At 38.7% G+C, this 11,127-nt stretch overlaps 2 protein-coding genes across 2 annotated transcripts in view; one reads left to right on the top strand and one right to left on the bottom strand.

The window, feature by feature from the left end:
• Positions 1-8,991, top strand: part of slc7a8a (solute carrier family 7 member 8a) — a 24,131-nt gene extending 15,140 nt beyond the window's left edge. Inside the window, exons 4-11 of the mRNA XM_035675179.1 lie at positions 897-1,022; positions 1,848-2,001; positions 3,056-3,179; positions 3,397-3,500; positions 4,271-4,367; positions 4,500-4,649; positions 5,435-5,612; positions 6,265-8,991. Coding sequence (XP_035531072.1) covers positions 897-1,022; positions 1,848-2,001; positions 3,056-3,179; positions 3,397-3,500; positions 4,271-4,367; positions 4,500-4,649; positions 5,435-5,612; positions 6,265-6,419 — 1,088 coding nt within the window. The 3' untranslated portion in view covers positions 6,420-8,991. The remainder of the gene's footprint in view (positions 1-896; positions 1,023-1,847; positions 2,002-3,055; positions 3,180-3,396; positions 3,501-4,270; positions 4,368-4,499; positions 4,650-5,434; positions 5,613-6,264) is intronic.
• Positions 8,992-9,066: 75 nt separating this feature from the next.
• Positions 9,067-11,127, bottom strand: part of nedd8 (NEDD8 ubiquitin like modifier) — a 3,254-nt gene continuing 1,193 nt past the window's right edge. Inside the window, exon 4 of the mRNA XM_035675180.1 lies at positions 9,067-10,488. Coding sequence (XP_035531073.1) covers positions 10,362-10,488 — 127 coding nt within the window. The 3' untranslated portion in view covers positions 9,067-10,361. The remainder of the gene's footprint in view (positions 10,489-11,127) is intronic.

Below are 11,127 nucleotides of genomic sequence, written 5' to 3'. Positions count from 1 at the left end.
CTATATTAAAACCGAATAAATACATGTTATACCCTTAATTAATAAATGCTTCCCCAATCTAATGATAATTGCTGGATAAGCAATAATTATATTATTCCAGTGTCGTGTGTTTGTATATTTTTTGTAGACTTCTGCATGTCCTTTTTTGTCTTTACATTATGTTGTAAGATGCGTGGATGGAATTTTTTATGGTCAATTTCAAACGTTATTGAAGCTAACTTTAATCACTGAAGACCTGCAGTACTTCAAAAGAAAACATAATTACTGTGAGGTGTAAGAGATAACAAGTTCAATGCTACGATGCAGCAAAAAAAGTCAAAGGTCGATGGCGCGTTAACATAAAGACACGTCACGTATGTTCAAGTGTGCAGCTTTTGAAATTTCTCCATTAATTAAGATCAGTTCACTTTCCATCAAGAGAAACTCAAGGCCATTGACCTAAAATTCTTGCATCTTACCGGTTTATCAGTGACAGTAACGAGTTTCGTAACGTCTTCTGCTCTTGGGAAATAATTTGAGTTCTACTACTACAGACAATTTAGTGGCAGGTACTTTACAACACCAATAAAACAGTCGACACATAAACCTTTATCTACTAAGTTCACTCTAACACGTTATCATTCAGCCGGAACAAACTCATATTGAGCAGCCAAACATTATTCTAAATTTGTTTTAAATTTCATTAGAAATCCCCAAATCTCCAAAGATATCAATATGTAAGGCTGAATTTGGGGGGAAATTGGTATAAAATGAAGTCTTGGTTTTGAATATTTCAAATCAAAGAGTTTAAGGAAGAGTTGGACAGCATGGAATAAGGACACATAAGGGGAAACTGGATTTTAAGGCATAAAATAAGCGCTAATTCTGTGTTTTACTGTGCTTTTTTGTGCATTTAGTGCTGCTGACATGGGTGAACTGCTCCAGCGTGAGGTGGGCCACCAGGGTGCAGGACATGTTCACCGCTGGCAAGCTGCTGGCCCTCGGCCTCATCATCATCATGGGCATCGTGCAGATCTGCAAGGGTACGTTTACCAATGGCATCTGTGCTCCCAGAATGCCTATGTCCAGAACACACTCCACCTTTGTCTGGCGGTCTCTCTGTCTGTGTGTGAAAGGAAAAAAAACTCACTACGGTCACTGGGGGCATCTTCATTCATTCCGGACAGTATAGACTCCCCATGGACGCAACAGGGGTCAGTGAGTTGCCGGGGCCCTCACATAGCTAATATAGCACGCCTGTGTGGGTCCACTGTCACAACATGGCTGAGGGCCAGTTATTACAGGGGCCACAGAGAGTAGGCCCCTGAAACAACAAAACGGGATTTTCTGTGCGAATGTTTGAAGATAAATGAAGAGTTCAGTGGCTGATTTGATGGCTTTACGTCATATACGAGGGGGAGACAGTATGTCAGTGTAGAAATACTTTAATGCTCTCTGGAAACATGCCTCAAGAGCGGATTTTAAGGAAAAATTTAATGACAAACAAGGTTCCTGAAGATCATTTAGGCATTTACCCCATGCAGAAAGATCACAGCGTGTTTTTACAAATAAGTCTTTACAGGGATTTAGCAGAATGTCTTTTACAACTTCTTTTACACACACTGATTGAATTATATGATGGTTTTCAGCTGGGTTTCCTCACAGCAACCAAGCCCACAGTTATGTGGCAACCGGTTTGTTTACCCTCACAGCAAAACAACATTAGCAAACCCTAAGAGAAATGATCTGGATCAGAGCTACTTTAAGGAACACAGAAAATCCTAAATAAATGATTAAAAGCCCATTTAATGAACTGCTGCTACTGAAAAATTCCCCCTAATCATTTTCATTATCCTCTCCACCTGTAGGAGAGTACTACTGGTTGGAGCCAGCCAATGCCTTCGAGCCCTTCCGGGAGTATGATGTGGGTTCGATAGCCTTAGCCTTCCTACAAGGCTCCTTCGCCTATGGAGGGTGGAATTTCCTCAACTACGTCACGGAGGAGCTGGTGGACCCCTTTGTGTAAGACATTTTATTCTGCCGCTCATATCTCTAGAAATATGTTGCCAGAAAACCACCTTCCTAGAGAGTAATATACATAGCTGATTTTAAAGCTGCTTGCATCTATTTCAGTGATTAGCAGTTGTATACTATACTATTAAGCTCCCGAGTTTAATCCCTGATTGTTGAGTCTCATTTCCAGGTCAAAGTGTTGGTATTTGACGGCGAGCATAAACGCAACTTGTTAGTTTTGTTTTTTTCCCATAACCCTGTGGATTTGACAATCTGGAAATGAGACTTAACAATCAACTACGTTTCTCCAGAATTGCCGATCCCACCTTTAAAAGCTCTCTGAAATCAGGGATCAGAAATCATTTTCCAGGACATTTTCATCTTCTTCTTAGCCTACTAAAAGAAGAGGTAAAAAGTGAAATATATGACCGTTTAAAGCATTTCTAAAAATAAGCTTGCTGCCAAAAGTAGCAAACTGGGTGTGAACTGAACTAACCTAGGAGCAGAAATGAAAAGGGAGCGTTTTTCTGTTCCCGTTTGTTTCTGGTAAACCCGCTTTGAAATGCATACCACACAGCGTAGTCGAGTTTAAAACTAAATACGCACCCAGGTTTAGGTGATTTAGGAGTGAGGGGCTGTAATACAATCAAACTTTTCCAGGACAACATAGATTATTTCCAGGATATTTGGTCATTTTGATAAATTTCCAGGTGTTTCCATGACTGGAAAACTAGTATATCAATTTCCTAGTTTTCCAGAACGCGTGGGAACCCTGGAAATGTATTTAACTTAGCATAGGAGAAGTTCTCACTTTCATTTCCAGTATCTGGCCACCAACCTGGAAACATTTCTGGTAGAATCAAATAGTTTATGTCTTCATTTCCTCTGAATTTTCTGTCCTTTTTAACAATCCTAGTTTTTTTAATAACCTTGGTATCCATTAATACACTTCCCCTAAGGTACAAGTTTTAATTTCCTTCTTTTAATGCCCCCTCTGCCTCCTTCTCTGTAACTGTTCTCCCCATTCTCTCTCCTAAACATTGCTGTTTTTTGTCCTCTCCAGGAACCTTCCTCGTGCCATCTTCATCTCCATCCCCCTCGTGACCTTCGTTTACGTATTTGCCAACATCGCCTACGTCACGGCTATGAGCCCCCAGGAGCTGCTCGCCTCAAACGCCGTTGCCGTGGTGAGTAGATCAGACGGTGTGGTCCTGTGACGTCAGTCAAACACACATTTCGAGTACAGAATGACTTTGTCTCCCTCTAGTGATCCCTGCTGGTCGGTGCTCGAGTCAAACACTTGCGCCTCATTCATTGTATCGCAGTATAGAACGTGTTAAAAACATGTAAGCATCTAACCCTCATTCAACCTCTAACCTTCATCCTCCCGCTCCTCTATCCCAGACGTTTGGTGAGAAGCTGCTGGGAGTCATGGCGTGGATCATGCCCATCTCTGTGGCTCTCTCCACCTTCGGGGGAGTCAACGGTTCCCTCTTCACCTCTTCACGGTTAGTTTTTTTCATGGTTTTACTGCCCACAGCTATGCATAAAAAACAAACAAAAGAATGATAACTCAAACTGGAAAACTCACAAGGAACAGATTTATTATACAACTACAGAATGATCACGGAGTATTTGCACACAGAGAAAAACATTGATTGTCCTCTGTATTCTGTCAAATAAAGACTGATATGTACTGTATGGACATCAAAGATTGGTCAATATTCATTAACAAAAAATGCCTCTATATGGGATCTACTACATACCAGCTGCCAGTAAGTCCATTTAATTATTGCAGTGCAGTGGTTCTCAACCTGGGTATCGGGTCCCCACAAGGGGCCACAAGATAAATATGAGTGGTCTTAAGATAGAAAAGAAGAAGAGGAAACATTACTGCTGATTTAAATTATGTTTATTTTTCTGTCTTTTCACAAATATCTGCACTATTTAAACATTGAAACACAAGAGAGTCTGAAAATGAAACAATCCAAGAAGCAAACACTCTTGTGAGAAAAGAAACATCAGCTGTGCATTTAATATTAACTGTATTAGCCTTTCAAGCATGTTAAACTCACAGTCATTCATACAATAGTTCTTCTTGTGACTGGAGTTCACATTTTTTCCCATTTATTATGCACATTGTTCTTCCTTTGTGCTCTAATTTGAACATTTTCCTCCTATTTCATCCTCATCTTTCTCATCCTATAACATGTGGATGACCTGAATACTGTATGTGCATTAACTGATTTTTCCCCCATTGCATCTCTGTCTCTCACAGATTGTTCTTCGCTGGAGCCAGAGAGGGCCACCTCCCCAGTCTGCTGGCCATGATTCACGTGAAACGCTGCACTCCCATCCCTGCTCTGCTCTTCACTGTGAGTCCAGCTCTCACCACTACACTCCTTTTACATTACACCTTCTTTGTGATACTCTAAAACCAGACCGAGACAAGAAGCTGCAGACAAATACCACAAACTATCAAACTGACCCTCCTTTCTTCCTTTCAGTGCCTGTCCACCCTGCTTATGCTGTGCACCAGCGACATGTACACTCTCATCAACTACGTGGGCTTCATCAACTACCTCTTCTACGGAGTCACTGTCGCCGGACAGATTGTCCTGCGTTTTAAACAGCCCGACTTGCACCGCCCAATCAAGGTATGTTTATGTTTATGTTTTTATGAGTTTTGGCCTCATTTTAGCTTCTTTTTTAACAGTATATTTTGCACTTTATGCACCAGATTATATATACAAGGATACATACAATAATACATATGTAATGTATTATATCTCTCCTAGTTAATGTCAGTATGAGTCTGTTCATTCTCTTTGCAGTTCGTCTGTGTTTGGATAAAAAACAGATAAAAAACTTAAATATGGAAAAATATCAGATGCAGAAAGAGAAATATTACAAACGAAGCAGAAAACAGACATATAAGAAGGTATTTAAACAGTGCATTGCAGTAAAGAAGTACCAGAAATTATGTTTTTCTTGCATTAAATCTATTGTTTATCGCTTTGAGAAGAGCTTCCCCAGTGCTATGTTTGGCTTTAAAGCCAGATTGAAAATGTTCACAAAGCCAGTAGAGTTTTATATCTGCAGGTAAAACTGTTTCCTGAACAAAAACTGGCCCAAAGGTTTTCACATTACTACCATCTAACTTTTTTAGGAGGCAGTTTTTAAATGTACTGGAGAAACTGAGAGAGAGAGACTGATAATGTACAATAATGTTGCTTTAAGCAGCCATAAACCTTCTTCTGAAAGCTGCTCTCTGGTGCGATGGGTGTAATATCAGAGATTGATGACTGCTTAAGTAATCATTGCAGTTTCAAAGCCGTAGAGCCACAATTCAGAGTGGGACAGTATGAAAAATGGATCTGTATTTGTATTAAAACTGCAACTATCAACATGAGTGTAATAAGTTCCTGCTTTGTCTTTACAGATCAGTCTGATATGGCCGGTCATTTACCTCATCTTCTGGGCCTTCCTGCTCATCTTCTCCCTTTACTCTGAGCCCGTGGTGTGCGGCATCGGCCTGGCCATCATGCTGACTGGCGTCCCCGTCTATTTCCTGGGAGTCTACTGGGACAACAAGCCACAGTGCTTTGACGCCTTCGTTGGTAAGTTAACTTAACGTGGAACAGTTGTTTGAGGGAAGATTTCTCTATCAGTGGTGAAATGTGTTTTTTTAGGAAATACACTTAGTTGCTTTCTTGCCAAGAGTTAGATGAGAAGATGGATGCCACTCTCATGTCTGTGTGGAGGTAGAGCCAGTAGGCAATTAGTTTAGCTTAGCAAAAAGACTGTAAGCAGGGGGAAACAGCTAGCCTAGCTCTCTCTAAAATCTGAATATGTGGCTGCTACAACCTCTAAAGCTCAGTAATGAACATGTTTGTTTAATGCGTACCCAAACAGAAATGTAAAAAAGACAAGTTTGTGGGTTTAGTTTTGTACTTGCTAGGATAGAAATAAAAAAATAAAAAAATAGTAAAGCTTCTAACTCTATCTATATTTATATTTCCTAAAATGTAACATAGTTATTGATTTTAAAATATAAAATTTTTATAACATGATTATATTTTAAATATTTGTCCTTATTTTGAAAAATGTATCTCTGCATCATCTGTTTATTAACCAAAATGTTCCAAAAAGTTGTATATCCAAGTAAAAAAACTACAGTTCTTCGTACAGTACATTCAAACTGTGTTGTATATCATTTGAAAGCCTATCACTGCCCCCGTCCTAAAACTCTTTCTCGCTCTCTTCTTCCAGACAAGATGACGTACTTGGGCCAGAAGTTCTGCGTGGTGGTTTATCCGGATTTAGGCAGTAGCAGCGGGAGCGGAGAAGAAGGAGAGGAAATGAAGGAGGCCAGGTCTCCTCTGTCCAAAGAGGACGGAGACAACCACAAGTCAGCGGACTGCTAAAACATCTTTATAACAGACATGTGGGTGCACTCAAACACACAATGCAAACATACAATGCAGTGGATTTACTGATCAACACTCGTGCCCCCACACTTTATCTGTTAATATTTTTTATTTGGTTTCATCAATCAATCATTTCTGTGCCAAATGTAGTATATAAGATATTTAGGGTAATATGAACCCTAAACTTCTTTGTTTTGGGGTTCTTCAAATGTGCAATAAAGAAAGGTTAGCACCTTTAAACTCCTCAGTACACGCTTAAACAGACACATTTACTACTCTTCATCATCATCCTGCTTCTCTTCCCCCCTCCTTCCTCCTCCACACACTCCCTGCACATCCCTTTTTCTTATTATTTTTTTTAATCTAAAGACTCTTACTGTACTGTGATGGCTACGCAATCACTTTTTCTTTGTTTTTTTTGCCACGTTGTAAATTTTGCTTTGTCATCCGTTCAACACACCAAAGCTGTATTTTGATTGTCAAAGCAGAAAATCAGATTCAGATCAAGTCATTTCATGTCGTAAATGTACACCAACTACTCCGTTTTGTTTTTTTCAAAAGTGACTGTGATTCCGAAATGTTTTTTGTAATTGTGATAATTGTTTATATTTTTTTGCCTTTGTTGTTATGTTAGTTTTAATATGTGAATTTAAATTTTTGTTAATATTCTTTTTTTTTCTATTCAACATCATAAACATCTAGGCCTATTTTTTTTTTTTTACTCTTGCGACCGTGGAGGTGTAAGCCTGAAAGCTGATGTGTGATCTGTGCTTTGTATTGGTAAATGTGCTGGTAAATGGTGCACAGTTCTTTGTTAATTGCCTTAATTAGATTATATTCTGTATTTGGGTGCCATTGCAGTCAGTTTTTGACTGGAGAAATGGTTAATCCTCATACTTTGGGGAAGTTTTTAACATTTATGGAAGGAACAACAGAAACAAAAAGTATGAATTTTCGATTCTTGTATGGACACTACACAGATAATGAACCCGTTAAAACTGCAAGTCCTGCATGGACATAGTTGACTAGAAAGGATAACTAGGCAAGACATGATAGTTTTCACCACCACATTTGCATCGATGATATGCAAACCCCTACACCGACACATGTGAATGCCTGTGTGAAAAACAGTCGTTTTGCGGCAGAAGTATTTTTGTAGTTTACCATCTAGCTTTGTTTAAATAATTTTTTTAGTTTGTTCTTTATTTAGCCTGTAGAAATGAAAGATTTACATAAAAAAAAGTATTTTTTGATTCATGCAGTTCACTAGAAGAGATTTTAGTGCGATGTTAGTGCAGGCACCAGCAAAAAAAAAAAAAACATAAACTGAACATGCACCCCTAAATGAACCCTGTGTCTGGTAATAATTATGTATCTATACTTATGCTGTATGTTATAGTAACAACACTCCTGCACACATAAACACACATTGTGTACTCTTTTGTCTTTCTATACTCTTAATTAGTGTCTCAGGGCATGCCCACTGCCTTCTCCTTACATACACTGCCGAAAACCTCCAGACCACGAAAACTCAGATCTGACTGATTGCCTCTTTGCTAAACGTCTGTACTGGTGCTTTTAGAGAATAATTTCCTCAGGCGTCTCAATCTTACAAGCTACCCGCCCCCCCCCAAAAAAAAACAGGCATTGGCAGACATGCATGAATAGCTATATCCAGAAAGAAGAAGAAATCATTAAAGTTGGGCCAGTATTGTATAGGTTTCTCTTGTTAAACTGTAAGCGGATCAGGGTGTCTTGGATGTCTTCACAAGTACAATGATTGTGTTTTTGTGCCTGTACGGTTATTGTATATTTACAGTATACACAGATGTCATGACAGTCTGTATATTGTCTCTTAGTAAATAAAAACCACTGACTAATGTTTGAATTTGTAATTCAGGGCCTCATTTATATATTTTTTAAAGAAATGCTCCTGTCTTTATTCCACTCATTTCAAACAATGTGATTAAATTTGTACATTTTCCAACAATGAAATGACATTTCCTCAATTTAACATACAGTATAAACTTGAAATTTGTGAATTTAACATTTCTCACTCTTACTGTACATAAATGAGGCCTGAATTTTTCCACCTCAGAAAACAAATGCTGCGACTTTATGTGATACAGCAATGTAAACAGTGCAAACAGCAACTTAGAGCTTTAAACGTTTAATTGCTGCTTATTCACTGCTTAAAATCTAAAGAAAGTTTAGCTAATTCCTTTTTTTTTTCTTACTTTCTTGCTGCTCAAGGGTCCCTAACAAGCTGCAACCTCCACTTGTTGCTTTAAATCAGACCAAAACTGGTCTTCAAAGTGGTGGAAATATGAAGTTTTCTATGTCGTAACACTCATCATGTGTGATTCTTCTCTTCCCGATAGTAATGTTCTCTCTATATCACTTTGTGTACACATTGGTCTGTAATTTAAGTTGCAGTTTGCAGTCTAGCTACAACACAGAGACATTTTTTCGACTGACATCTCTCAAATGTAAGTCTATTTTTGTGTTAAAAAATGTAAATGTACATATCGGTGGCGAGTGTGTGACAAGAATAAAAAAAAACATACGTAAGTGAATAAGACTTTTCACGACTGCTTTGTACAGCTGTTTTAAATGAATTTATAAAGGAACACAAAAGCAAAAGTGAGGTATTTTCCACATGAGTTTATTCTACTGACAAACTAATCCACAGCATAGGTCAATTCTGTACATTTGGGCGCTGACACAGCAACATAAAAACAAACAATATCTACCGGTGTGTAAACTGAAGCCCTTGTCGGACAAGACCACAGCTGACACTTTCCTTGTCTTCATAACAGTAAAATGTGCAATCAGCACAAAAACTAATAAATCTCAACAAATTAAATTCATGTGAAATTATATAAAACATTATCCTCCTGAATGGACACACTCAGTCTACTTATGAAGCATGTATAAAGCAAACGATGTGGTACATGATTTAAGATAAGTGGCAGGAGGTTTTCCTGACCCAGAAAGTTTCCCCTAACAGTGATAGTTTGACCTCTTTGAGAAATACTCTAATTCGCTTTATGGCGGAGAGTTAGATGAGAAGGTCGATACCACACTTGTTTTTATCATTCTCTGTCCATTAAATAAACAGCTCGCCTGGCTGTATCCAATGGTAACAAAATGTACCTACCAAGCCCACTAATTAACAAATTATATCTTCCAACAGCCATCTGTCATTTTAAATGTTGCCTTTTATTTAACGGACAAATATAAAAGTGGTATCTATCTTCTTTCTGCCAGAAAGCGAATATGTGTTAATGAAAAATGTAAAACTTTTTTAAACACACTGTTTATTCCCAACCCGAGCTACACGAGTGCGCCACACAAGAAAATGTGTTTCGATATGTTGATACGCGCAGTAAGCCCCCAGAAAAATAAAGTGGGCAATTGGTAGAGAACAGAATAAAACGTGGATGAAGCAGAAAAAGGTAAACCTTAAATTGTGTCACGCTCTGAAGGCGAAGGGCTACGGTCTGAGGATAGGCTTTCCTTGAAGAATCTCCAAGCTACAGTAATCTCTGTATTATCATCAGTGGAACAAAGATAAACACTGTGCTTGCATGCAGAGCCACAGAAAGCGACAGAGGCTTGAACACTGTACAGTAGTCTCCTGTAATGTAGCAGCCAAATGAGCTCTAGGTTGTGAAATCTTTAGTTTAATTTAATTCTGAGAGTAAGTTTGCCTTCTCTGCGAGGGCTTTAACGTGTGAAGGGTCTCAGAGCAATGTTACAGTGGGGGAAGTGTTTGTCCTACAGCATATTTTTGGCTGCAACAAGTAGAACCTAACTCTTTCTACCAACGGCTCTGTGTGTTGCCTACAATCCTCCGCAACCGGTGGCCCTCGTGTCTTCCGGCGTATCCGCTCAGTGTAGGCATCGCAAAAGCTAAGGCATGTTTCCAAGTGACGGCTACCACGCAGGCTTGGAGCACAGGCTTCTGGGAGAGTGGAGCGCCTGTCCTCCTCGCAGAGCAAGCACCAGATGGAGAACAGAGCCCCCCTGGATTTTATAGTCTGCCGCTGTTTTCTCATCGTTCCTGAGAATAAAGACAAAGAGGATGCAGCGTTCAAAGAAAACGCTCTATTAAAATGATTTTGTCTACAATAGACACACACAAGCTTCTTGCAACATCTTCCTGAACTAGTTTAAGCATAAAGCTGGTGTTATTCTATATTTTTTCATGTAAAACAGGTGGGTTGGACGCTCATGTTCTGGGTGTATTCTGTTATGTTTTGCTGTCACTCGGTTGTTTAATGGGAGCTTGTCTGGAGAGTTTTAGCATTTATTGACCGTATTTTATTACAGGTTTATTATGTTTTATGTATCTTATCTTTAAGCGGCATTCAGCCTATCACATTCTTTCCTACCAAAGACATAAATCTTTAAGAAAAAACAGGAAGATATAGTTAAAACAGGAGTAATAGTGCGTATGTGGTTGGCACTATTTTCAGCCGTAGATTATATGCGTTTTGGTGCACTTGTTAGTATTTACAGTCTGAGGATGGTGTACAGTATGTGGAATTATCTTATTATCTATCCTATTATCTAACTATTATATATATAACAACAATATTATTATTGCTTATCCAGCAATTATCATTAGATTGGGGAAGCATTTATTAATTAAGGGTATAACATGTATTTATTCGGTTTTAATATAGCATCTTAAACATTA

This window comes from Morone saxatilis, unplaced genomic scaffold (genome assembly GCF_004916995.1).
Source record: "Morone saxatilis isolate NCDOM2014 unplaced genomic scaffold, NCSU_SB_2.0 Contig4, whole genome shotgun sequence".
Lineage (NCBI taxonomy): Eukaryota > Metazoa > Chordata > Actinopteri > Moronidae > Morone > Morone saxatilis.
The sequence above is the reverse complement of the archived record's forward strand: the minus strand, read 5'-3'. Positions and strand labels throughout refer to the sequence as shown.